Source organism: Neophocaena asiaeorientalis, unplaced genomic scaffold, assembly GCF_003031525.2.
Source record: "Neophocaena asiaeorientalis asiaeorientalis breed wild unplaced genomic scaffold, Neophocaena_asiaeorientalis_V1.1 scaffold31, whole genome shotgun sequence".
Classification (NCBI taxonomy): domain Eukaryota; kingdom Metazoa; phylum Chordata; class Mammalia; order Artiodactyla; family Phocoenidae; genus Neophocaena; species Neophocaena asiaeorientalis.
Genome location: NW_020175320.1, coordinates 2,006,461 through 2,034,073, shown reverse-complemented (window position 1 = coordinate 2,034,073; position 27,613 = coordinate 2,006,461). Strand labels below are relative to the sequence as shown.

At 37.4% G+C, this 27,613-nt stretch overlaps 1 protein-coding gene and 1 non-coding gene across 3 annotated transcripts in view; both read right to left on the bottom strand.

Annotated features, from left to right (window-relative positions):
- SLC25A16 (solute carrier family 25 member 16) overlaps window positions 1-27,613 on the bottom strand; it is a 91,938-nt gene that overhangs the window by 6,608 nt on the left and 57,717 nt on the right. For both annotated transcript variants that reach the window (XM_024765560.1, XM_024765561.1), the window contains 10 exons: window positions 26,332-26,463; window positions 19,385-19,604; window positions 15,345-15,462; window positions 13,667-13,832; window positions 12,040-12,234; window positions 10,297-10,527; window positions 7,166-7,282; window positions 6,972-7,081; window positions 6,208-6,317; window positions 5,343-5,567 (listed from right to left, as the gene is read on the bottom strand). In XM_024765560.1, coding sequence (XP_024621328.1) covers window positions 5,343-5,567; window positions 6,208-6,317; window positions 6,972-7,081; window positions 7,166-7,282; window positions 10,297-10,527; window positions 12,040-12,234; window positions 13,667-13,832; window positions 15,345-15,462; window positions 19,385-19,604; window positions 26,332-26,463 — 1,624 coding nt within the window. The remainder of the gene's footprint in view (window positions 1-5,342; window positions 5,568-6,207; window positions 6,318-6,971; window positions 7,082-7,165; window positions 7,283-10,296; window positions 10,528-12,039; window positions 12,235-13,666; window positions 13,833-15,344; window positions 15,463-19,384; window positions 19,605-26,331; window positions 26,464-27,613) is intronic.
- LOC112413584 (U6 spliceosomal RNA) lies at window positions 23,779-23,885 on the bottom strand. The gene has a single exon (XR_003006004.1). It is a non-coding gene; the product is annotated as a U6 spliceosomal RNA (small nuclear RNA).

Genomic DNA, 27,613 nt, shown 5'->3' with positions numbered 1-27,613 from the left:
AGGAATGCCAATGTATGCAGACCAAAAGAAGTTCCAACAAAAGCCAAAAGAACAGGAAAGGGATAGCCTAGCAGACAGAAAACTTATACAATAATCACTCAACTCTAGCCAAACACCACATAAAAAACTATGGCCTCAATAGAAATAAAAAAACAAAAATAAATGGGACCTAATCAAATTTATAAGCTTTTTCACAGCACAGAAAACCATAAATAAAACAAAAAGACAACCTACAGATGGGGAGAAAATATCTGCAAATGATGCGAACAACAAGGGCTTAATTTCCAAAATATACCAACAGCTTATACAACTCAATAACAAAAAAACAAACAACCCAATCAAAAACTGGGCAGGAGGGACTTCCCTGGTGGTCCAGTGGTAAAGAATCCATACAAATGCAGGGGACACCGCATTGATCCCGGGTCAGGGAACTAAGATCCCACATGCTGAGGGGCAACTAAGCCCTCACGCTACAACTACTGAGCCCACGTGCCTCAACTTGAGAGCCTACGTGCCACAACTAGAAAGAAGACCGAACGCGGCAACTAGAGAGAAGCCCACACACCACAACGAAGAGCCTGTGTGCCACAACGAAAGATCCCACACACTGCAACGAAGATCCTGCATGTCATAACTAAGACTTGACACAGCTAAAAATAAATAAATAAGCTAATTAATTTAATTTTTTTTAAAAAAGAACTATATCTCCTTTATTAAAAAAAAAAAAAAGTGGGCAGAAGACCTAAATAGATATTTCTCTAAAGAAGACATACAGATGGCCAACAGGCACATGAAAAGATGCTCAACATCACTAATTATTAAAGAAACACAAATCAAAACTACAACGAAGTAACACCACACAGATCAGAATAGACATCCTTAAAAAGTCTACAAATAATAAATGCTAGCGAGGGTGTGGAGAAAAGGAACCCCCCCACACACACCGTTGGTAGGAATATAAATTGGTGCAGCCACTGTGGAGAATAGTATGGAGGTTCCTTTAAAAACTAAAAATGGAGTCACCATATGATCCAGCAATCCCACTCCTGGGCATATATCTGGAGAAAACTCTAATTTGAAAACATACATGCACCCTTATGTTCATCGCAGCGCTATTTACAATAACCAAGACATGGAAACAACCTAAATATCCAACGACAGATAAATGGATAAAGATGTGGTATATGTATACAATGGAATATTACTCAGCCATAAAAAATGAAATAATGCCATCTGCAGCAACATGGATGGATCTAGATTTCATACTAAGTGAAGTAAGCCAGAAAGAGAGAAAGACAAATATCATATGATATCATTTACACGTGGAATCTAAAAAATGATACAAATGAAATTATTTACAAAACAGAAACAGACTCACAGACATAGAAAACAAACTTACGGTTACCAAAAGGGAAAGGGTGGCTGGAGGGATAAATTAGGAGCGTGGGATTAACAGATACACACTACTATATATAAAACAGAGAAATAACAAGGTCCTACTGTATGCACAGGGAACTATATACAACATCCTGTAATAAACCATAAAGGAAAAGAAAAAAAAAAAAACACATGTTCAATCTAATAAAGATTTTAGAAACTCTAAAAAAACAAAAACAAAAAATTATGGGCTTGCCCCCCTACCAATGCCAGCAAAGGTCAAGGGGGGATCCTAGACTTCTACCTGCCTGAGGCTGGAATAAGGCACCCCAATACCTTGCCAGGGTGGTGTCAGAGAGGTCAAGCCAGGATTTTCATCCCTCTTGGCTGGTAGTAACCCTCACCCGGCAATGTAGTGGAGACTGCGTGGGGAGCCTAGACTTCCTTCCACCCCTATCCAACAGTAATGAGAAGCCTGTCACCTTCTGCATTAAAAGAAGCCAAGTAGGGATCCTGGACTTCAGCTCCCAGCTGGCAATAATGAGGTGGCATACACTCTTGCCCTACCAGGGTAGTGTTAGAGAAGCGAGTTAAAACAGCAGTTTTAAATAACAATACAAAAATGTTCAGATTTCATCAAAAATCACTCATTATATATAGAACCAAAAATATCTCAAACTGAATGAATATAAGACAATCAATAGATGACAGTGATGTTAGAATTACATGACAAAGATTTTAAAGCAGCCATGATAAGAATGTTTCAATGAACAACTATGAACACACTTGAATGAAAAGAAAAAGATATAAAATCTCAAGAAAATAAAAGTCTTGGCAAAGAAACAGAAGGTAAAAAGAAGAACCAAATGGAAATTTTAGAACTGAAACTAGAATAATTAGAATTTTTAAATCATGGAATAGGCTCAACAGCAAGGGACAGAGAAAAGAATCAGTGAACAAAGACATAGAAAAATAGAAATTATACAGTCTGAATAACAGACAGAAATAGACTGAAAAAACAAAAACTACACAGAGCCTCATGGACCTGCAGGACATAAAGGATCCACCATTCATGTCTTCACAGACCTAGCAGAAAAGAAAGAGGGAGGGGCTGAAAAAGCACTAGAAGAAATCATGGCTAAAAATGTCCCAAGTTTGGCAAGAGACATTAAATCTATAGATTCAATAAGCTGGGAAAACTCCAAACATGATAGAAAAAAATCCACTATAAGACGTATCATAATTAAAATTCTAAATACTAAAGAAAAGAAAAAATTCTGAAAAGGAGCCCAGGTAAACACCACCTTGCTATAAGGAAAAACATTCCAATTCAAAGGTCAGCATATTTCTCATCAGAAACCATAGAAGCCAGAAGAAAATGGCAGAATATTTTCCCAGTATAAAAGAAAAGAATTACATATTTACCCAGAATCCTATAACTAGCAAAACTACCCTTCAGGAATGAAGGGGAAGTTGAGACATTCTCACTTTGTATATCACTATACACCTATCAGAATGGCCAAGATGAAAAATAGTTACCACCACCAAATGCTGACAAGGATCACTCACACTTTGCTGGTGGGAATGTAAAATGTTATAGCTTCTTTAGAAAACAGTTTGGTAGATTTTTTTAAAACTAAACATGCAACTACCAAATGACTCAGACACTGGACCCCTGAGCATTGATCCCAGAGATATGAAGACTTACGTTCACACAAAACCCTATACATGAATGTCTATAGCAGCTTTATTCGTAATAGCCCAAAACTGCAAACAATCCAGATGTTTTCCAATGGGTGAATGGTTAAACAAATTGTGGCGCATCCATACTATGGAACAATACTCACCAATAAAAAGCAGCAAACTACTGATTGATACATGTAATAATCTGAATCTACAGAGCATTAGGCTAAGTGAAAAACACCAATCCCAAAAGATTACATACTGTATGTGAAACCAAGCAGGACCTTGTGGGGCCCTCCTAGGAACAAAAGCCTTTCCGGGTCCCCCATTTCTTATTTGAAGGATAAAGGCTTCAGCCTACTCGATCTTCCCAGAGTTCCAAAGGGCATATTCAAACAGCTACTAATCAGGGAAATAGGGGATGCAGAAACAAAGGAGGAACAATCAAGAAACTATAGTGCAGGGATTAAAGAAGGATCCTGGTTCTTCCTCAAGGAATATAGGTTACAAATATCTTTGAGTTCTTTTTTTTTTTTTTAATTTTTAGTGCAGTATAGTTGATTTACAATGTTGTGTTCGTTTCTGCTGTACAGCAAAGTGAATCAGTTATACATATATCCACTGTTTTTTAGATTCTTTTCCCATATAGGCCATTACAGAGTATTGGGTTCCCTGTGCTATACAGTAGGTCCTTATTAGTCACCTATTTTATATATAGTAGTATGTATATGTCAATCCCATCTCCCAATTTGTCCCTCCCCTGCTCCCTTGAGGTCTTCCGCAGGAAATAAGGCCGGCACCCAGGTGGAGGATAGTAACTTCAGGCTGAGCACAAGATTCCTGGAGCACCACCCTGTTACCTCACCACCAACCAACCAGAAGAAAGATACACACCCTGCAGCCCTCACCCCAAATTTTGCCTATAAAAACTTCTCCCTGAAAAGAGTTTGAGGTTTTTGAGCACGAGCTGCCTGGTCTCCTTGCTTGGCCCTGCAATAAACATTTCTCTGCTCCAAACTCTGACGTTTCAGTTTGTTTGGCCTCACTGTGTGTCCGGCACACAAACTTTTGTTTGATAACATATATTTCCACTTATATAACATTCTTGAAACGACAAAACTGTAGAAATGGAAAACAGAAAAGTGGTTATCAGGGGTCAAGGAATGAGTAGGCAGGAAAGAAGTGTGCATAGTTATAAAAGTACAACGAGAGTGATCCTTGTGGTAATGGAACTATTCTGTATGTAGACTGTATCACTGTCAATATCCTTGTGATATTTTACTTTAGTTTTGTAAAATGTTACTACTGGGCAAAGGGTATACATAATCTCCCTGTATTATTTCTGACTACTATATGTGAATCTATAATTACCTCAAAATAAAAACTTTTAATTTAAAAAAGTAAATCAGACATACATCTTAGCCACTTCAAAATTTTTCAATAATTGGGATAGATATTAGACAAAAGAGTTGTAAGAATAGTCTATTAAAATCTCTTTTAGATAATTTTTAAGACAAAAATATCAGTTAAGACTTTCCAGTAAAAATACATACAGACAATAAATAAAAATTAGGTTCTATATCAAAGCCTAAAAATACCTATCACAAGACTATTCATATACCATTACTTCTAATTCAAACTCACTAAAAAATCTTGATTATTAGTTTTTTAGGTGTGACACTATAATATAATAAGAAATACACATTTGGTCTTCCTTCTGGTTCTTGACCCATAGCTCCTAAAACCCTTGGAATTCCCTGATTGCTGGGGTGAGGGGAACATCTTTCGTTATTCATAAGTCCCTTTTAATCATACCTGAGTTTATGCTAATGAGCTGACTTTCTTGAGTTCTGTGAGCCATTCTAGCAAATTATAGAATCCAAGGAGGAGGACACAGGAACCCCCAAGCTGGGCACAGGAGGCTTGAACTCGCAATTGAGAACTGAAGTAGGGGGCAGTCTTGTGGGACTGAGTCCTTAACCTGTGGAGTCTGCACTAACTCCACGTAGTCAGTGTCAGAAGTGTGAGTAGACAGAAACAGAGTTTTCTTTTACTAGGATATTTTAAACTAGAAGATGGGAGCCCTGAATAATAAACCAGAAACCGTATTTCAGTTCAGAAGCAAAGAACAAACTATAAACTCATAAACTGGTCCTGTGGTTTATATAAATTTATCACGTGCAAATTTGGTCAATGCAATTAAATTTCCCAACGTACCATTTCTCCCCTCATTCTGGCTACAAAAATTACTGTCAGTATTATTATACAATAATTGTACTTACTTGACTATTGTAGAGTTCTTCTAGAAGAGCTAAGGATCTAATGGATTTTGATCTGCAAATATCCTCCTCTGTAAATTTCTGGATATCTGGATGTACCTTCTGAGTCTGACCCAAGCGCAAAAATCCAATTTTAAACTTTGCTAACTTCAAAAGAATATTGTCAACAGCCGAGTGTGTGTAGCTGGTCAACAAAACACTAAAACCACAGGCATAGAGAATTCTTACCTAATAATGAATAAAAGAAAGGAAAACAGCATTACTTTTAACTCCCGGTAATTTTTAACATTTATATTTTTTGAATAGAATTAGAAAACTTAATAGGAAGCATATCTAAGAGCTGAGCCAAGTAACTTTTTAAAAAACTATATAGCCAAAATGTTTTATGAAAAAAACATGGCATTATTATCATGTTATTAATGATATGTTAATAATACATTATGTCATAATAAAATTGAATACAAATACACTTTGACTAGTGCCTGGCACACAGTATCAGTCAATAAATATTTGCTGCCATCATTATGATTTATTCTAAGACTGCTCAGTAATTTACTGACATGAAAAAAAAATTCAAGAAAACTCTATTTCAACCGCCTCTGTACAACTTATCATTTTTTAAAGGGAAGGAAAACATACATATAACAACAACAGAAAGAGATTTTAGACAATCTTACATGCAAGATATCTACAAGGTGATCACAACTATTGGTAATTTAGGTTTTCTATTTCTCATGTCACTTTTAGTTTGAAATAAAGGCATTTTGACTTAAAATTCAGCCCTTTTTATATCCAATATCACATTCTTTGAACCAAGGAGAAGCTGATTTAAATAGTCAGTTTCTAAGCAAAAGAATAATAACCTTACAAGAGTACATATTGTAGTTGTTTTTCCTGTTCCAGGCATACCCACGATGAGGGTGTAGTCTTTTGAAAGAAGTACCTTTTTCATGGCTTGCCTTTGAGGCTTATTCAAACCTACATTTAAATTTAAAAATAACAGGAAAAAGAGTGTTGAATTTCACTGAGCACCTTAACTATTTTACAAGAAAAGCTGACTCTATTCTAGTCTGTTCTTCAATACATCTTTTCAAAGTAAGGAAATATCATGGTGACCGTAAAGGTCACAGGTAAACTAATTCCAAAGAGATGCTGTCTAAAAGTTGTAATTACAAGTTTATAAATTATTAAAGGACTTCCCTGGTGGCGCAGTGGTTAAGAATCCCCCTGCCAATGCAGGGGACACGGGTTCAAGCCCTGGGCTGGGAAGATCCTACATGACGCGGAGCAACTAAGCCCATGCGCCACAGCTACTGAGCCTGTGCTCTAGAGCTCACGAGCCACAACTACTGAGCCCGTGTGCCACAACTACTGAAGCCCAGGCGCCTAGAGCCCGTGCTCCGCAACAAGAGAAGACACAGCAATGAGAAGCCCATGCACCGCAACAAAGAGTAGCCCCCAGCTAGCCGCAGCTAGAGAAAGCCTGTGCGCAGCAACAATAGACCCAACTCAGCCAAAAATAAATAAATGTTTTTTTAAAAAAAGTATTAAAATGCTAGACTATAATATAGATTAAATTATAAATAGAACCAAGAAAAATTAATGGATGCAGACACGCTGATTATAACATACCTTTTAGAATGCAGGCAACTGTGTCCTTTGCATCATGTGGAAGAACAGAACTGAGGTAGGATATAAACTGTGGTTCGCGAAAGTCAATGATTAAATCTCGAAGTTTTTGACTGAAAAGAAAAAAAAAGCTTTTTTTTTACTCCACGTTCCTTAGGAAAGTGGAGCAAAATTCAGATTCATTTATTGTTACAAACCTGGCATAAGTATTTTCCATCAGTTTAGAAAGATTTCCTAATGGGGTATCTATATTACAATGTTTTTCTTCCTGGTCCAATCTGAACAAAGTTGATTCTGGGAGTCCTGACAAGTTCCTAAAACAGAAAACAGATGTACATGAATGTTTTTCATTTAACATAGTCAGTGGGTCTGTATAAGAAATATGGTGCTGTCTGCTAAAAGAGTAAATGAGCCAGAATTGCTATTAAAATGGCTACCAGCCCCTAATACATACTTGCCAACCAGAGACAGGATGAGGCCCTGGATTGGTGGGAAAAGGGAGAACGGGAAGGCACAAGGCACCAAAGTCAAAGCAGTTAATAATCGGAAACCTACAACATTTGCTAACAACTCACTTGGACCTGGGCAAGTTCGACCTGGGCAATTCAGCCTGGGCTCACCACCCCAGAAGGATCCTAAGCATACGGCTCCTCCCTCCTCCAGCCTGGAGTACAGGTCTCTTTCCCGACAGCTTCTCCCACTCCTCTATCAGCCCCTAAACCATGATGTTCCCTAGGTCCCCTCTCTGGTCCTGTGTACTCTTCTTTCTTGTCATTTTTCCTCTGGTCCCATGCCCCCACGTGGGTCTAAATCCCAACTCTACATCTTCAGGCCTGACCTCACATTCCTCTCCCACCCTGTTTCTCACCCAAGCTTCAGGTTTGGATATCCAGCAAGCAGCAAGATATTTATTTCCACTTAGTTAAAACCCAGGCTATGAAAGTTCAATTTTTCAAAACTGAACAACTCTTTATTCCTGCTGAACACGATCCTTCTTCTGTGGTCCTGACCTCAATTAATGGCTCTTGCATCCACACAGCTGTCTTGATCCTTCCCTCTCCCTCACTCTCTTCCAACCCTGCACACTCGATCAGGATCCCATGTCAGACAGTTTTACTTTCTAAATACTTCTCAAAGTCATTCCACCTTCTCTGTCAAAACTACCCTGCCCTCAATCACCTCAAGCCTGGGCCACTACAACAGATGCCTGACTTCTCAGCTTTCAGTTTTGCCTCCATTAATTAACTCTATTCTCCACAGTGCATCCACAGAAAAATGCAAATCTGATTATTATCATTCTTCTGTTTAAAACTCTTCAGTACATCTGAAAAAGTAAAAGTCAAAACTTCTTAATATGGTATATAAGACCTTCTATGACCTGACCTCTCCAATCTTTCCCTTCTTTATCTTTTACATTCCAGAAACTAATTATTACCTATACTTTCCTGAACACTCCACTTCACACCATCAGGTCTTTCCACACCCTGTTCCCTCTGTTTGATATACTCCTCTCACACTGCTTCATCAGGCTAATTTATTCACCCACAGGGTGAAGATCTGGAATGACCTTTTTCACAAAGCCTTCCCTGAGCCTCCTAAAACTGGGTTAAATGCCTCTCCTCTGTGTTCCCATCAATCCAAACACTTGTCATATTAGACCAAAAACATATTTATTTATTTGTTACCCACAAGACTATGAGTTCCTCAAGGGTTTACAAAGCACGTAATACATGTTAGGTGCCAAATAAATACCTCAAAGGACTGACTGCAGGGATTCCTAAGAAACAACAGAAATATCACAGCTGATACTCCAATATCATGAAAGCTAGGCTAGGACTGGTTATGGCTTAACTAGGATTACTGATTAGCAGAGAGCAAGCCTGGACATTTCCACTGCATCCCAATTACTGATCTCCATCCACTAAGAAATGTGACGCATGCCGGCACTTAAATGCAAGAAAGGCTGGGGGTCCACGAAGAAGGGAATATGGATTTTTTTTTTTTTTTTTTTTGCGGTACGCGGGCCTCTCACTGTTGTGGCCTCTCCCGTTGCGGAGCACAGCCTCCAGACACGCAGGCTCAATGGCCATGGCTCACAGGCCCAGCCATTCCGCGGCATGTGGGATCTTCCCAGACCGAGGCACGAACCTGTGTCCCCTGCATCGGCAGGCGGACTCTCAACCACTGTGCCACCAGGGAAGCCTGGGAATATGGATATTAACAAATATGGATATTAGTTTCTACCACAAATTTTCATACCGACTTTTCTATTTAATTAATATTATTAAATTAACTCACTTTGTTTTAACTTATACTTTATAAATATAAAGTATTTACAACTATAAATGGAAAAAAGCAACTTCTTTAAAAAACGGAGGGCTTCCCTGGTGGTACAGTGGTTAAGAATCCACCTGCCAACGCAGGGGACACGGGTTCAATCCCTGATCTGGGAAGATCCCACATGCCACGAAGCAACTAAGCCCGTGTGCCACAATTACTGAGCCTGCGCTCTAGAGCCCGCATGCCACAACTACTGAAGCCCACGCACCTAGAGCCCGTGCTTCGCCACAAGAGAAGCAACCGCAATGAGAAGCCCACACGCCGCAACTAGAGAAAGCCCACACGCAGCAACAAAGACCCAACGCAGACAAAAGATAATAAAAATAATAACAATAATAAAATTATAAAAATAAGATACTTTAAAAAAAGGAGAGAATGAAACGGTGAGTGCCCAGAGTGCTAAGAAGGAGAAATAAGCTTTACAGTCAACACAGGGCGTCTGTCCTGCCTGCTGTACACATGGTTGTGAGAATCTGATAAGATTACGTCCACATTAACACTATGGAATGTAATGTATTAAACAAAAGTTTAGCAGTTGGATAATTGCTAAATGCCACTGAACTCTAAATTTAAAATGGTTAATGGTTAATTTTATGTTATGTGAATTTTATCTAAAATTTTTTTAAAAGGCATGGAGTACTGGTACATGCCACTACATGAAGATGAACCTCAAAAACAGTACGCTAAGTGAAAAAAGCCAGTCACAAAAGACCACATATTGTATGATCCCATTTATGTGAAATGTTCAGAAGAGGCAAATCTATAGAGAGAAAGGGAATTGGTGGTTGCCTAGGGCAGGGGGAGTGACTACAGGATACAGGGAGTCTTTTGCGGGTGATGAATATGGTCTAAAATTGATTCTAGTGCTGACTGCACAGCTCTGTGAATATACTAAACATCACTGAATTATACACTTTAAATGGATGAACCATATGGTATATGTTTACATATCAATAAAGCTTTACCCAAAAAGGGAACATTTCATTACCTGTCTAATAAACAGGTTACAGTTGTCATGTTAATCTCCTTCATGTACCCCCTAGACAAAGCAAACAATGTTCTCTCTTCTCCACTTAAAATAATTCTGTCACCTGCCATTAGATTTGTGACAGGCATGACACCATTTTTATGTTGGAAATTATGTAAATATTGTCCATCACAAACTGTCTTTACACGTTCTGTTCTAATCAGGTTCCCAATGCAGCTGCCACTCTCCTCCCTATGAGAGAGAAAGAAAAAGAGAAATTAGTTTTAAAATAATCTCTCAGGACTTCCCTGGCAGTCCAGTGGTTAAGACTCATGCTCCCACTGCAGGGGGCACAGGTTTGATCCCTGGTCGGGGAACTAAGATCCCGCATGCATGCAACAAGGCCAAAAAAAGAAAATCTCTCATCACCAGATCTCTAGACAGGTGCTAGGGAGCACCTCCCTTGTTGCACCCACAGTCTGGGACTTGTTTTTGTTAAATATTTATTTATTTATTTGGCTTCATCAGGTCTTAGTTGTGGCACGCAGGCTCTAGAGTGCTCAGGCTTAGTTGTCCTGAGGCATGTGGGATCTTAGTTCCCAGACCAGGGATTGAACCCAAATCCCCTGCATTGGGAGGCAAATTCTTAACCACTGGACCACCAGGGAAGTCTCTGAGATTTCTGAACAACTTGCATATCAGCACTTTGATTCTTGACTGACACCCCACCTCCTGTGCTGATACACATATAACACTACAGAAGACAAATCGTAGTAACCTGACTCTGAACCTGAAGTGAAGAAAGTAGTAACGTATTTCTTTAGTGTTTATAAGAGAATTTATAATTATTGTTACTAAAACAATGGCAAGCACTGCCTTAGAAGTAAGCATTAAGCATTTACAATCTCTCAGGCATTACTATTATACTAGAGAAGCTTGCTGGCGCGTACACTGGACGTATTCACTGTACTTATGTAGTCTGTTGAAAACGACAAACTTTCTCCACTGTAATGGTGCCTTGTGTTAAAGTCTAGTATTAAGGAAATAAAAATCTAAGGTCTAAAGTCACATTATTATCAATATTCATTCTGGAAAGAAAGAAATGGATCAAAAGCAACTAAATATTACATAAAGAAATATACTATGCAAAGATATAGAAAGTTATAACTTTACAAGTAACTTGTAAAAGAACGGATCTCACAAAATACAATATTGACCCACTTTAGAAAATGTGAATCTCTATCAAAACTTACAAAAATAAAGACTTTCAAAATGCTAGTATTTAAAATATTAAGTAAAACTTCATTAATTTCCACTGTACCAATACGCTAAAATTCACCTTATGATATACTCAAGTTTATAGTCTTTTCACTGATGAAAAAGGATTTAATTTCACTAGTAATTTTTTAAGTAAGATTTCTTGAGGTTTATTTATTTACGTATTTGTGTATTTATCTATTTTGGCGGTGCCACATGGCATGCGGGATCTTAGTCGTCCGCCCGCCCCACACCCTAAGGAGTGGAAGCGCAGAGTCTTAACTACTGGACCGCCAGAGAAGTCCCGAAGTATATTTAATCTACTGAAAATAACAATGGTGCTCTACTTAGAAACAATTCACTGACAGCCATCTGGAGTTGGCATGAATATACGAAACTGCATGGCTTTAACATGCTACATAACCTGTATTTGTCATGAATTACAAATTTCATACCACTGGCTAATCCAAATTACTGAAGTTTTACTGTATTAAATGGACCACTTACATATCTGAAGCAGGCGTTAACCATATAGTTTGGTAATTTTTTTTATTATGCTTTGACTGTGACTCCAGGGTTAACATAAGACACCAAAGGCTGAAATACTCTAAGTGTGTAAGTTTTAGATGCTGGGTTTCTTCTTTTATTTTGGGCTGCATGCTGGTCGGGACTGAACTGTCATCCATCTGTTGTTCAACCGCTCTAAAGATAAAGCTCCAAGTCAGAGATGCATATGAAACATTTCACTGGCTGGTTATAAAATGAGGTATTTCTAAAATAAATACACATATATGATAATCATCATAACTTATAACCACAGCCCCTAATTTTCTTTTAAAGTCATTTCAACATTTCATAAGCCAAATGGCTTTTTACAAAACAAAATGCCCTAGAAACTCAATACTGCATTATTTTGCCTTGAATGACTGTTCCCCTAACAAGTGCTGAAGTTTCGTTATAGCCCAGTCTTCATTCCTATATGTAGCAAGTTTCGGCTTTTTGTAGGACTGCATTTCTCAAAATCACAGTATTTGTACATCCAGCTCTGTGCCATTAAGAAAGTCAACATAAAAACATGGAGAACCATGTGGAGTATCAATTTTGCTCAATATTAATTATGAATTTTTATATAGAAACAAATACATTATAGGATAGCATAAAAAACATGGAGAGTAAAACTTAAGAGTTCAAAAATATGTGCTTGTACTATAGGCCCAGATTTCCCATGGTTCACGGTCTCTGCCATTAAGAGATACAATACAGTTGACCCTTGAATAACATGGGACTGAACTCTATGGGTCCACTTATACGTGGACTTTTTTCAATAGTAAATACTATAGTACTAAATGATCTGAGGTTGGCTAAATACAGGAACGTGGAGGAGTCTCGTATATGGAGGGCCATCTATAAGTTATACTAAGATTTTCAACTGCAGGGAGGGTTGCCACCCCCAACCCCAGTGTTGTTCAAGGGTCAACTGTACTTTTAAAACTACTTTATGTGAATTTTCAGGCTGATTTAGAACTTCGGTTCTGATTTGATCTTGTTTCCTAGTCTGAATTTACATCTAACTACCTTCTTGTTTCTTCCAAAACTCTCACTGGCTATGAAGGTGTAAATACATATGATTGCTTACAAGACAGCTAATAAACTTCCCATCTGTAGAAAAATAGACATATATAAATAAGACAAGTCTACTGAATCATATCAAAGTGTCTGGAAGAACAAAATTTCCCTATTTTGAACTACAAAAGGTTTGAAATTAAAACATCAACTAAGAAAGGGAAGATTTCTTGAAATATCATTTAAGAAAAGCTGTATTAACAATGCCTATACTACATCTTTCTTAAATAGGTTCCATAAGTTCTACAATTATTTCATTTCCCCAGGAACTATATGCAGCAAGATTAAAATATTCACTTTTGGAAAAAGTTTTAAAAGCATTCTATCTCTCCAAGGAAAGAGGCTTGTTATATAATATGAACTAGCTGTGCTTGGTTTTTTTTTTCTATTCCCTTTGTTTTAAATAACCAAAATGAAACCATCAATGCCAGACCAGCCAACAATGTAAAATCATTCTGAGTTGAATACTTACTTAACTGGAATTAATACTTTTGGAAGACAGTGTGTTTACCTGCTATAAAGAGCACAGTTGCCCATCTGTGAACAATATTTACAGGTTTGCTGTTCCTCAATTATTTGTGGCAAAGGAGCAAGCTTTGTCTTCTCCTCTCCAGTAGCAGATTTGTTAATACGGTGAAACAAAGAGAATGCCATCTGGTTTCTTAGCCTTAATAATTCTATGCGGGAAAAAGGATGGTTGTTTTTTAAGAATTATGTAAAGTTTATTATACATCTTTTCCATTATATATAACTTTCAGATTCAAAAACATAAAAAAGGAAAGAACAACATTCATATTTCCCACTATACTAAAATAACCACTGATAACATTTTGGTATATTTCCTTCAATTTTTTTTTTTTTTTTTTTTTTTTTTTCCTTCAATTTTTGTTCACTTGATAAGTTCTTTGAATAACCATGAATCTCATAAGTAGTAAATATTGTGAAGCTGGTGTTTTATTGGCTGAATGCTAAGGACAAATACAGCTATCTAGAGTGTCTTGAATGTAAGACAGCAAGTTTAAAATAAAGTTTTATATAGTAAAATATTTTTAATTTATTTTTTAATGTATAGTTGATTTACAATGTTGTGTTAATTTCCACTGTACAGCAAAATGATTCAGTTATACATATATATACATTCTTTTTCATATTCTTTTCCATTATGGTTTACCACAGGATACTGAATATAGTTCCATGTGCCATACAGTAGGACCTTATTGTTTATCCATTCTATATATAATACTTTGCATCTGCTAATCCCAAACTAAATGTCCATTGACAGATGACTACATAAAGAAGATGCGGGGCTTCCCTGGTGGCGCAGTGGTTAAGAATCCGCCTGCCAATACACGGGACACCCTGGTCCGGGAAGATCCCACATGCCGCGGAGCAACTAAGCCCGTGCACCACAACTACTGAGCCTGCACTCTAGAGCCCAAAAGCAACAACTACTGAGCCTGTGTGCCACAACTACTGAAGCCCGCATGCCTAGAGCCCATGCTCCACAACAAGAGAAGCCACTGCAATGAGAAGCCCGCACACCACCAAAAACAGTAGCCCCCGCTCGCTGCAACTAGAGAAAGCCCACACACAGCAACGGAGACCGAACACAGCCAAAAATAAATAAAATTAAAGAAGATGTGATACACACACACACACACACACACACACACATCCATCGAATACTACTCAGCTGTAAAAAAAGAATGAAATAATGCCATTTGCAGCAACATGGATGGACCTAGAAGTTATCATACTAAGTGAAGTGAGTCAGACAAAGAAATACCAATACCGTATGATATCACTTATTGTGGAATCTAAAATATGCCCTAATTGAACTTATATAGTAAAAAGGTTAATAGTGTTTTCAACTATACAGTATATTGTTCAAATTCTTTTTTTTTTTTTTTTTGGCCACACCGCACAGCTTGCAGGATCCCAGTTCCCCGACGAGGGATTGAACCCAGGCCCTCAGCAGTGCAAGCGGGGAGTTCTAATCACTAGATAACCAGGGAGTTCCCTAAAATTCTTTTTTTTAAAAAAGCACCACAACTTACCAATTACAACCTGTTTTAGGCCTAGCAGTGACAGTGAGTGATTGTCAGGTATAAATGTGTGTCACCAAAAATTGAAGGAAAAAAACAACCAACAAAACGCAGAGAAGTAAAATTGAGAGAAAACAGCTCAACCTCTTTTATCGAGATGGTTGGCAGGTACAGGATACATCTGGCCGGTCTTCAGGTAGAGGAGCAGGCCAGCCTCTGGATCAGCTCTCCTCTCTTGGCTTAGCAGTGTGTACAGAACAAGCTGTGAAAACATGGTATATTTCATCAAATAAAACTTTAACTTTCTATATTTACATACATGTTTTGCAATCAATACATATTGTAATTTTAAAATCAAAAGGTGAATCAAGCTATTTCCATTTTGAAAATAACACGATCCAAATTTAGTAAAGGTAATACAATAAATTCAAAGTCAAATATTTAATTTCCACAAAACATAGTATATGCTTCTCAGTTTTACACAGACAAAAAAGAAATATTTAGAATTTTTCTTAGATGGTAAATAATCTCCAATAAGTTAAAGAGGGAAATTAATCAAGCTATGTTTTCCATTTTGAAGTTGTCTTCAGACAGTATTTTCCCTGTTTAAAATGAGTGGATTAAACTCTAAAATGCATATTATTTATGTCATAGTTACTGTGACAACTAAATGAGACAAACTCTACTAACAGTTCACTGGTTTTTTTTCCAGAGCAGGAGGGAGCATTAAGTGCTTTAAGTTTATGTGGCGCTCTTCAGAGAAACCATCTAAGACAAGTTAGAAATAGTTCCTTTAGTTCATGGAAACACCTTAGCAGCAACATTTGAGCCTATGTAGCATGTTTGGGGATGTCTTCTTATAAGCACTCCATTTGTGTTGCCTGATACAGCGTAAGTAACCAAATAAAACTTTTAAAAATTAAAATGAACTCATAAATGACAGGGTGAAGCCTTGGGGCTGTGGACCAAGGGAGTCAACCCAAACTAATGGTCCATCTATGTTAAGTTTTTCCCTTCACGGAAACTGAGGCAGAAGGAAGAGGATTCTGCTTCTGGGACTTATTAAAAGGAAAAAATATCTGAAATGAAATTCCCTTCATATTATGATAAAAAGAAGCCGGACTGCAATTCTACAACACTGTTATAATCCAACTATATCACAAGTGAAATAGGTTTCTGTGAGCTGGTTTAGAGATCACAGCTCCATATAATATTTTTCCTTTAGAAAATGTGTTTCAGGGGGACTTCCCTGGTGGTCCACTGGTTAAGACTTCACACTCCCAATGCAAGGGGCACCGGTTTGATCCCAGGGAACAGAGATCCCACATGCCATGCAGCACGGCCAAAAAAAAAAAAACCAAGAAAATGTTTCTAATGTCACATTACTGACTTAGAAATGAATTTTTAGAATGCAATCCATTTATAAAATAAAGATCTTCCTTAACTAAAGTTAGTTTATAACATAAACATTTTCTGTATTACCAAAGTGAGAAGTCAAATCTCCTAAAAGGTATACGTATACATATAGCTGATTCACTCTGTTATACAGCAGAAACTAACACAACAATATAATATACTTTAATAAAGATGTTAAAAAATATATATATACATAACAAAAAAGGAAGTGATTTAAAACCTTTAATGAAAAATTATACCTGGATTTAATATTCTTTTGCTTATGCACTAGTAATTATATTCATTAAAGTTCTAATTTGAAGAAAAAAAAAATTCCTAAAAGGGGAGATCTGTCTTTCCTCATCCACAATATCTATTTACCTATCTATCTATCTATGTATATATCTCAGTGAATTACTATAATTATTCTTTCAATGTCTCCTTGTTTCTTACTCAATGAATATGCACTCCAATATATTTGTTTGAGCCTTGTCCAAATCATTTTTCCTGTTTTTAAATATGATAAACACCACTGTATTCTTAAAAGTTCTTCTTCCAGCTTCTATTCTTGCAAAGATAAAAGTTCCAACTGAACAAAATTAAATACAGTAATATTCTTTGCCTTGAAGGCACTACAATTTAGAGCAGTGGCCTTAGAAGAAAGGTCTTTAAATCTAGACCACTTTAGATGCTGAAATGCTTTTGTATTTCTCTTCCTTTTAGCATTCAGAAGTGATTTCAAACAAACTTGTCCTTAAGAACACAAGGAAAAATTTTCGGCCTCACGTACACAAAACACATTTCTTCAAATCTTTGACTTCAAAATAGCTTTTCTTGGGCTTCCCTGGTGGTGCAGAGGTTAAGAATCCACCTGCCAATGTAGGCGACACAGGTTCGAGCCCTGGTCCGGGAAGATCCCACATGCTGCAGAGCAACTAAGCCCGGGCGCTACAACTACTGAGCCTGCACTCTAGGGCCCGCGAGCCACAGCTATTGAGCCCATGCACCACAACTACTGAAGCCTGCGCGCCTAGAGCCCGTGCTCCACAACAAGAGAAGCCACCACAATGAGAAGCCCGTCGATGCAACTAGAGAAAGCCCATGCGCAGCAACAAAGACCCAACGCAGCCAAAAATAAATAAAAATTTAAGAAAAATAGCTTTTCTTCTATCTAGACATGATTTTCCTTTCACAAGAAGGCTTTAATCTAGCCAAGTCTTTGTTCATAATTTCAGCCATTTCTGTTTTACCAAAGTGAAAAATTCAAGTCTTCTGATAGGGGAAGCCTAATTTTTCCTCTACCTCCAGTATCTGTAAAACCCAACGATAGGTGAAACAACAAGGTTACCCTATTTTTCATTCCCAAATGGAAAAGCTTTTGTGAGAACCTTTGGTGCTTGGTACACAATTAAGAATAGCAAGAAAGATTTAATAAGGGAAGATCTTGTTAATCCCTGATTATACAATTCAGTACTTTGAATCTGAACCTATTTTACATAAAATCTGCTGAAATAAAATGTGAAAATTCCATGGGCAAAAGGAAATTTAAGTTATATTACAAATGCTATGCTATTTGTTATATTATTTGTTCCTTTAATACTTATTATACCATAAAAATACAATAATGTTACTGCTTTTAGTTTTATCTTTGCTTATTTAAAAGTGTCTAGGGGACTTCCCTCGTTGTCCAGTAGTTGAGACTCCACGCTTCCACTGCAGGGGGCTCGGGTTCGATCCCTGGTGGGGGAACTAAGATCCCATGTGCCACGAGTGCAGCCAAAATAAAATAAAATAAATTTAAAAAAAAAAGTGTCTAGAACATACCATAGACTGCCAATGTGGAGGTTGGCAGAGGGAATGGAAATAATTAGAAAAAATAGAACTTTATGTTAGTTACTTTGATTTGTTAACTCACTATAATTAATATAAATTTCAGGTCATTTTGAAGGACAACAGAAGACATATTTACCAAGGAGAAGATGATTAAGAAAACTTGAATTAAACTTAATGGTAAGATACAGTTCTATATTTCATTTTAAATAAAAATCAATATATTGGGATTTCCCTGGTGGTCCAATGGGCAAGACTCCGCACTCCCAACAAAGGGGGCCCAGGTTCAATCCCTGGTCGGGGAACTAGATGCCACATATATGCCACAACTAGGAAGCCCTCATGCCGCAACTAAACATGCTGTAACAAAGATCCCACCTGCCGCAACTAAGACCCGGCGCGGCCAAAATAAATAAATAAATTTTTTTTTTTTAAAAAAAGAACAATGGGGCTTCCCTGGTGGCGCAGTGGTTGAGGGTTCACCTGCCGATGCAGGGGACATGGATTCGTGCCCTGGTCTGGGAAGATCCCACATGCTGTGGAGCGGCTGGGCCCGTGAGCCATGGCCGCTGACCCTACGCGTCTGGAGCCTGTGCTCCACAACGGGAGAGGCCAAAACAGTGAGAGGCCTGCGTACCTCAAAAAAATAAAGAATAAAATAAAATAAAATAAAATAAAATTTTAAAAGAACAATGGGACATTTTTTTTAAAAAAAATCAACATCATTGGATTAAAGGTCAGAAGTAAAAGAATAAATTTACACTGCTGTTTCCTAAAGAGTATGCTATGTAGATGTTACATGAGAACAGTAGCTCTGTGGTAAATTAGGTTTAGGAAATGCTGGGTTAAATTAAAAATCACCTGAATTGAATCAAAATATATAAAGCGACTACTTTTCAAACATATTAAAAAAATTTAAATATATTACACACTTATAATTTTCTTATTAATATTTATACCTGACTACGGTGTTCAATAGAATTTGATTCTTTGCCAGTTTTAAGTTCCAGTGGCATTATCTTATATTTCGTTTTACATCCTCGATGTATCTTCACGCCAACTGTAACATCTATTTTGCCCTTCAATCCAAACCTAGGAGACCAAATGCTTTCTTCAATATCCAGTGAGTTTATAACTTCGATATTACATGTTGAATTACCGTTACTACCATCACTTGGCCTAAAAAACAAAACACAAAAATATTTAATTAATTAGAAATATTTAACTAAAATATTTAATTGAATTGAATTAGAACACTTAGCTCATTTCTTATATGCTGGCATTGACTCTCTACTGCACACACGGAATGTGGGGATGGGAAAGAGTCTACAGACATTTATGGCAGTGATTCTCAAAGTATGCTTCCCGGATGAGTAGCATCAGCACCACCCAGGGAATTTGTCATAAATGCAAATTCTCAGGCCCCATTCCAGACCAACAGGTGAGGCCCAGAATTTGTTTAACCAACTCTCCAAGTGATTCTGATGCACAGTCAAGTTTGAATCCTATCAGTTCTAACTCATAATTTATTTATTTATTATTTTTATTGGAGTATCGTTGCTTTACAATTCTGTGTTAGCCTCCACTGCACAACAAAATGAATCAGCCATATACATACAGATAGATATCCCCTCCCTTTTGGACTTCCTTCCCATTTAGGCTACCACAGTGCATTAGGTGGAGTTCCCTGTGCTATACAGTATGTTCCCATCAGTTGTCTATTTTATACATAGTATCAATACTGTATATGTGTTAATCCCAGTCTCCCAATTCCTCCCACCCCACCCCTTTCCCCCTTGGTGTCCATACATTTGTTCTCTACATCTGTGTCTCTATTTATGCTTTGCATATAAGATCATCTGTACCATTTTTCTAGATTCCACATATACGCGTTACTATACAACATTTGTTTTTCTCTGACCTACTTCACTCTGTATGACACTTTCTAGGTCCATCCACATCTCTACAAATGACCCAATTTCATTCCTTTTTGTGGCTGCTAACTCATAATTTAAATGTTCTTAATATTTATCATCTGTCCCTTTCAGTTCATTCCCACAATAATCTTCCTAACTCAGGCTTTTATTTCCTCAAGTCTATCTATATTACAATGCAAAAGTCTCACTCCTTGGACTGCTGGAGCCACTATGACAGTCTGAATATTCTGATGTACAATTATTACACAGATTAACATATAATGGCTTGCACATGGTTGCACCCTCGGTAACAAGGGATGTGTTTCTCCATGTAACACCATACTAACCTGAGTAAGAACGAGCTGTCTCTCCCCACTATCTATGCTGTGTGGGCCCTGATCACCCAGCGCTTCATCCCTACCCCCAACCCCACGACAGCCCTCAGAGAAGCTCAGGTGCTCCTGCACTTACTCATTATATCCTTTACTTAATCATTAAATGAATCCAGCTCTGCCACGATCAATATTTAACACTAAGTACTCAACATTGTTGTTTTATATTACAAAAGAGGTTCTGATTTTAGTATCTTACCTGTTAAATAAGCCAAGAGCACAGGAAGGAGCAAAAAAGGAATTTATGAATGTCAAAGGAATTAGAAGAGATGAAAATAACTTTTAAAGCCTCTTGCACTTCTCTTATCTAAGATTTACTCATTTCAAAGCAGTAAGTTATTCTGCAGAAGAAAGGTCAGATAGGAACAGTCTTTTATTTATTAATCCTATTTTATACTCAAAGCCATATAAAATACTAAATGTAATGTAAATCTTAAATGAAAAGGATAAATTTTCTAGTAATAAAACATTTTATATCATTTAAAAATCAAGATTCAAAAAGTATAAGAATTCTGGCTGTCAGAATACATGATTTAGTTGACTTGTTTTGCTAATTTCATATTATTTAGATCAGCATCTATTTCTTAACAAATGGGAATATTTTCTAAGAGGAAGAATGCTATCTTTGGTAATTTTCTAAAAACCTTTTCAAGATGCTTCAAATATAATCTCCAGGAATATACGTCTACTTCTGCAATCTTTGAAGAGGACAACAGAGGAATTCAGGGAAGCCACAACTTATCAGAAATTTCTTAAACATTAACCTGTTTTCTCTGATGGATGTTATCTGATCATGACATGTATTTAAATATACTTATATGAAATAAAGCAAACTTTATTAAATATGTCACATGTATACTTAGAAGATAGGTAATGAAACTTTTACTATTACTATTCTTTCCCCTAGAAAAAGAAGTAATGTGGTTTTAGACTTAGATCTGTAGAACAAATGACAGGTACTTCAATTTAACTTCTATGCTTTTCATCAACATAATGCTATAAAACTCCTTTGAGAGTCACCTGATAGAGAATATAAGAGGTCATGAAGATTAAGAAAATACACATTTACTACTTATGGGTGAGAAAGGTTCTGTCTTGAAATGGCTTTTAAAGGTCTCATTCTCTGCTCTAAAGTCTAAAGTTTTGTTGTTTCTTTTAAAGACTAGCTATAGACTGCTGGGGAAATGATGCAAAGTAAAGTACAGAGAAGCGCCTCCTTCACAGACAGACACATAAAACCCCATCAGAAATAACTGAAACAAAGAAGAGTCTTACACCAAGCTACGGAGGTGAGAACACCAAGCCGGGAATCAAGAAATTCCTTGTTCTAGACTCTGCTCGACCACCGGTTTTTCACATAAAACCTGGACAAGTCACACCACCTCACTGGACTTCAATATCCTTACTGGAAATCTAAGACTGAAATCTCAAAAATCCCCTTCAGGTCAAAGATGATTCTGAATCCCAAACTCTCCTAGGCTTCCACGATAACTTCTTCCAAGCTACCAAATCCCTTGCTGGTCCACTCCAAGCCTCCTTCGACGGATTCCACTCTCTCCCTCTGTCCTTATACAAGGTAACCTCCCAGGGTTCTATGCCTCTTCTGCTGCCCTCAGCAGATTGCTGTTCTCTCTCAGCAATCCCCTCCACTTCTACGTTTTCAACTACCACCAATACACCGAGTTCCTGGAGGGTTTTAGTCTCCCTGTAACACCTAGAACAATCTTGGGCACAGATGCAGCATGTAATACATGTTTGCTGAATAGATAAGTCCATAAGTCTGTGAGAATATGGCAGCTTATTAACTCTGCAAAGACAATAAGTAAATTTTAGCCAAAAGAAAAAAACATGCAAACAAAATGCTAAAACAACAGTGAAAGAAAAGCTAGTATCTAAAACAACCATAAGGAATTCCCTGGCGGTCCAGTGGTAAGGACTTGGCGCATTCATTGCTATGGCCCCGGGTTCAATCCCTGGTTGGGGAACTAAGATCCCACAAGCCATGGGCAAGACAAAAAAAAAAAAAAAAGATAAAACAACCACAGAAATGGATATCCACCACAATTTTAAATCTCAAGCAAATTTAAATGACCAAAAGAAATAATAAGGGAGGAAAGAAAGGTAGGGAGGGAAGGTAAACAAGGATAAAGAAATAATTAGGGGGACTTCCCTGGTGGCGCAGTGGTTAGAATCCACCTGCCAATGCAGGGGACACGGTCGAGCCCTGGCCCGGGAGGATCCCACATGCCACGGAGCAACTAAGCCCGTGAGCCACAACTACTGAGCCTGAGCTCTAGAACCCACAAGCCACGACTACTGAGCCCATGTGCCATAACTGCAGTAACCTGCACGCCTAGAGCCCGTGCTCCACAACAAAAGAAGCCATGACAATGAGAAGCCCACGTGCCGCAATGAAGAGTAGCCCCTGCTCACCGCAACTAGAGAAAGCCTGCACTCAAGAACAAAGACCCAACACAGCCAAAAACAAATAAATTAACTAAAAAAAAATATATATATATAAAGAATATTGCTAAGCAAAATGTTAAAAAAAAAAGAAAGAAATAATTAGGAACAATGGAAAACAAAATTAAGTTTGTTATTATTACAGAAAATCAAGAGACCAGAACGACAGAAATACTATAAAACAAAGCAAGGAACCAGGAAAAGAATGACTACTTAATAAACAGTTAGCAGATTACCAAAGTGACAACTAATGCACCAAGATCCACCCCCTATACCAGACATAGCAATCTGCTCCAAAGAAATAACAAAGAACAAAGCATTTATAAATTTATTTAAAAAACACTACGAGAAACTTTAACCAATTTACTCTAGCATTTTTTTAGGGTAAGGACCTGGTGGTAAATTTATGACCACAACAGAAGTAAAGAATATGATAAATAAACCCAATTCTAACAGCAAGATAAGCTTTGGTTTTTTTAACCACTAAGTTTTTTTTTATTGAAGTATAGTTGATTTACAGTGTTGTGTAAGTTTCAGGTGTACAGCAAAGTGATATAGTTATAGATATATATGTATTCTTTTTAAAATATGGAATGCTTCACGAATTTGTGTGTCATCTTTGTGTAGGGGCCATGCTAATCTTCTCTGTATCGTTCCAATTTTACTGTATGTGCTGCCACAACGAGCACAAACACTAAGTATTTTAAAAATAGATATATCAGAGTCCTATTGGCAAACTGATTGTGGTGATGGTTGTACAACTCTATGAATATACTCTATGAATATACTCAATTATAAATAATTATAATAATAAGATAAATAAAATCTTACCGGCAGACACAGGACATTTAAACGTTGCTAGCAACTTTCTAAAATGACTTAAAAATTTCTCAAAGAATTCTAGCAATATGCAAAAGGTTGTAAATTTTCCAAGTACCTTGGATGAAGTAGTCCAGTTATGAGGTTTTAATGCACAGAAATAACTGTCCCCGTAAGGTCCACCCCTCCACTCGTGTACTCTAATCCCTCTCTTTTACTCAATGACACAGCTCTAAGACTCCTCCCATCTCTTTTAAGTGTTAATGTTACCGTCTCTATGGAATTCTTCTCACTGGCATATCAACATATTATACCTCCCATCTTCAAAACAACAACAAAGCTCTCTTAACCCCACATAAGCCACTCCATTTCTACATACCCTTTCATAGAACAACCTGTCAATACAGTAGTCTACATCCCCTGACTCCAAATCCTCCTCTACCATTCTCTCTTGACTCCATTCTCATCACATTTTCTCCCCTGGAATCACCACTGACTTTTTTTCCCCTCACACCCTGCACCAAAACCTATCAGCTCTACGTTGAAAATCTGACTGTAATCCAACTAATTCTCATCACTTCCACAACCCTCACTCTGGTCTAAGCCACCACCAACTCTTGCCTGGATTCCTGCAAGAACCTCCAAATTGGTGTCTCTACCTCTGCCCTTATCGTATAACATAGTCTTAAAAGTCGATTCAAAAGTAAATCAGATCAAAGAAAAAAAAATTAAATCAGATCAATATAGAAAGTAGCACAGAGAGAATAAGGAGCTTGACTAAAGTTGCACAGATAAACTGTGGCAAAACTGGGATTCACATCCAGGCTCAGTATGTCCTTTGAACTTGAGAAAACACACTGGCGCAAAGACCTGACTGTTCCCAAGATTTCTGATTCACAAATCTTAAAACAAGTTCAGATCACAAAATGTCACAAGATAAAATATTGAGAATATTGAGAAAAAGATAAGAATATTGATATAAAAGGAAGCTATGACTACTTAAAGAAAAATAAAATGTTGCCTGTTTAAAAAAGAAAGAAATCAGATCAAAACCCTCTGTACACACCCTGCAGTGGCTTCCCATGGTAGCCAGATTACATGTGGTCATGGACTCAGAATGGCAGCCAATATCCTGTAAGGCTTATGAGGCCCCAGGACAGCTGCTTCCCCTGTTCCACCTCACTCTGCTCCAGCCACGGCAGGAGTGCGTTAGCCACAGGGCTTTTACCTGGAGTGCTCTTCCTGGAAACAGCTGCATAGCTCCCTCCTTCACTTCCTCCAGGCTCCTGCTCAATGTCACCTTATATACAGAGGCCTTTCATGACCACTCTTGGGAAATAATATGTCCCTCCAACTCCTCTTTCTTATACTCCCTGTTGTTCTACACTGCACTTATCACAATCTGGCACCCTGCTGTTACTTGTTCAGTAGTACAGAAGCACCATAAAGTCAGTTGCTTTTTTTTTTTTGCTACTGCACCTAGAACATTACTTGGCACATATTAGGCACTTAATAAATATTTGCTGAATGGGCAAATAATGGGGGAGAAAAAGGATGACCTACAAATTTGTATCAATGCTACTTTAAGGGGAAAAAAGGTAAAAAACAAACCAAATGCCAAACAGCATTGAATGCCTAAACACACTATTTAAACATACAGCACAGGGCTTCCCTGGTGGCGCAGTGGTTAAGAATCTACCTGCCAATGCTGGGGACACGAGTTCAAGCCCTGGCCCTGGAAGATCCCATATGCCGCGGAGCAACTAAGCCTGTGCGCCACAACTACTGAGCCCACGTGCCACAACTACTGAAGCCTGCGTGCCTAGAGCCCATGCTCTGCAACAAGAGAAGCCACGACAATGAGAAGTCCCCGCTCACTGCAACTAGAGAAAGCCCATGCACAGCAACGAAGACCCAACACAGCCAAAAATAAATAAATAAATATATTAAAAATAAATAAACATACAGCACAAATCCATGGTAATCAACACATGAGACAGTCCATATATGATAGTAACATAGAGAAATATATATGAAATTAGGACAGCCCTCCCAAATATTTATAAACTGAAGATTTTATTAAAAAACTATACCTACACCCCAAAATTATAAATTTTATTGTAGTGAAAATAGAATTTTCTATTCACTAGATTATTTTTTTTGTCCAAGAATTATACTCAGGACTGTAACTTATAAAGTAAGCAAACAAAAAGGCTAGTTGTCATAACTTGACCTCTAAAAAGCTTTAATTCAACATCTTGAATAAGATCCTGGTCTAAAGATATGAACACCATATAAACAAAATGGGTTTCTTACAGAGACAGCTGCATCTGAGGGAAGTCAGTTGAAGTATGTTTATGCATGAAATCTCCAGCCCATTTAGAAAATGAAGGAAGATACTCCTCTACTTCTTGTTTTACTTCATCTTGATTCAGATTTAGGCGGTACCTACCAAAGTAAGAGATATTAAATATGAAAAAAGTAAACAAGGAACAAAACATTCAAATAAGCAACCCAAGTGCCCATCAACTAATGAATGGATAAATAAAATTTGGTATATACAATGGAATATTATTCAGCCTTGGAAAGGAAGGAAATTCTGATACATGCTACAACATAGATGAACCATGAGGACATTAGACTAAATAAGCCAACAACAAAAGGACAAATACTGCATGACCGCTTACGTGAGGTACTTAGAATAGTCAAATTCATAGAGACAGAAAGAATGGTGACTACCAGGGACTGAGGGAAGCGGGGAGTTGTTTAATGGATATAAAGTTTCAGTCTGGGAAGATGAAAAAAGTTCTGGAGGTGGATGATGGTAATGTTTGCACAACAATGTCAATGTACTTAATGTCACTTAACTGTACCCTTAAAAGTGGTTAAGATTGTGATTTTTAATGCTATGTGTATTTTACCACACAAGAAAAATCCAAATAACAGTGACATGACATCAAATTTCAGATCTGCTCCAACTCCTATCATCTCAGGTCTAATAGGTCCCAGTTACACTTTTGGGATAAAAAAGAAACCGTAGAAGATGTTGCTCCTGAAACCCAGCAATGGAAAGTAGAAAAGTAAAAGAGGAAAAAAGACTGTCAGAACAGAAAAGTCACATCAGCCTTACCGAATCAAAGGACAATTTATAGGAATGTTAACTTCGTTAAGTCAGAACTCAGCAAAGACTACCAGAATCTAGTCTCAGTTTTTCAGGGTGCCCACAAGGTCAAAACTATGTCATAATAATACTACAACATTATTTGTCTTTTTTGCTCTTGTTTTCTCATGAGTACACAGTGCAGATTTCTAAGTCCACATACACACATACAATATAGCAATATAGAGAATGAAGAAGCAGATATAAGAAACCAAATGTCTTTTTTTTTTTAATTGGAGTACAGTTGATTTACAATGTTGTGTTAGTTTCAGGTATACAGCAAAGTGAATCAGTTATACATATACATACATCCACTCTTTCTATATTCTTTTCCCAAATAGGCCATTACAGAGTATTGAGGAGAGTTCACTGTGCTGTATAGTAGGTCCTTATTAGTTATCTATTTTATATATACAGGTGTCAATATGTATTAAGTCA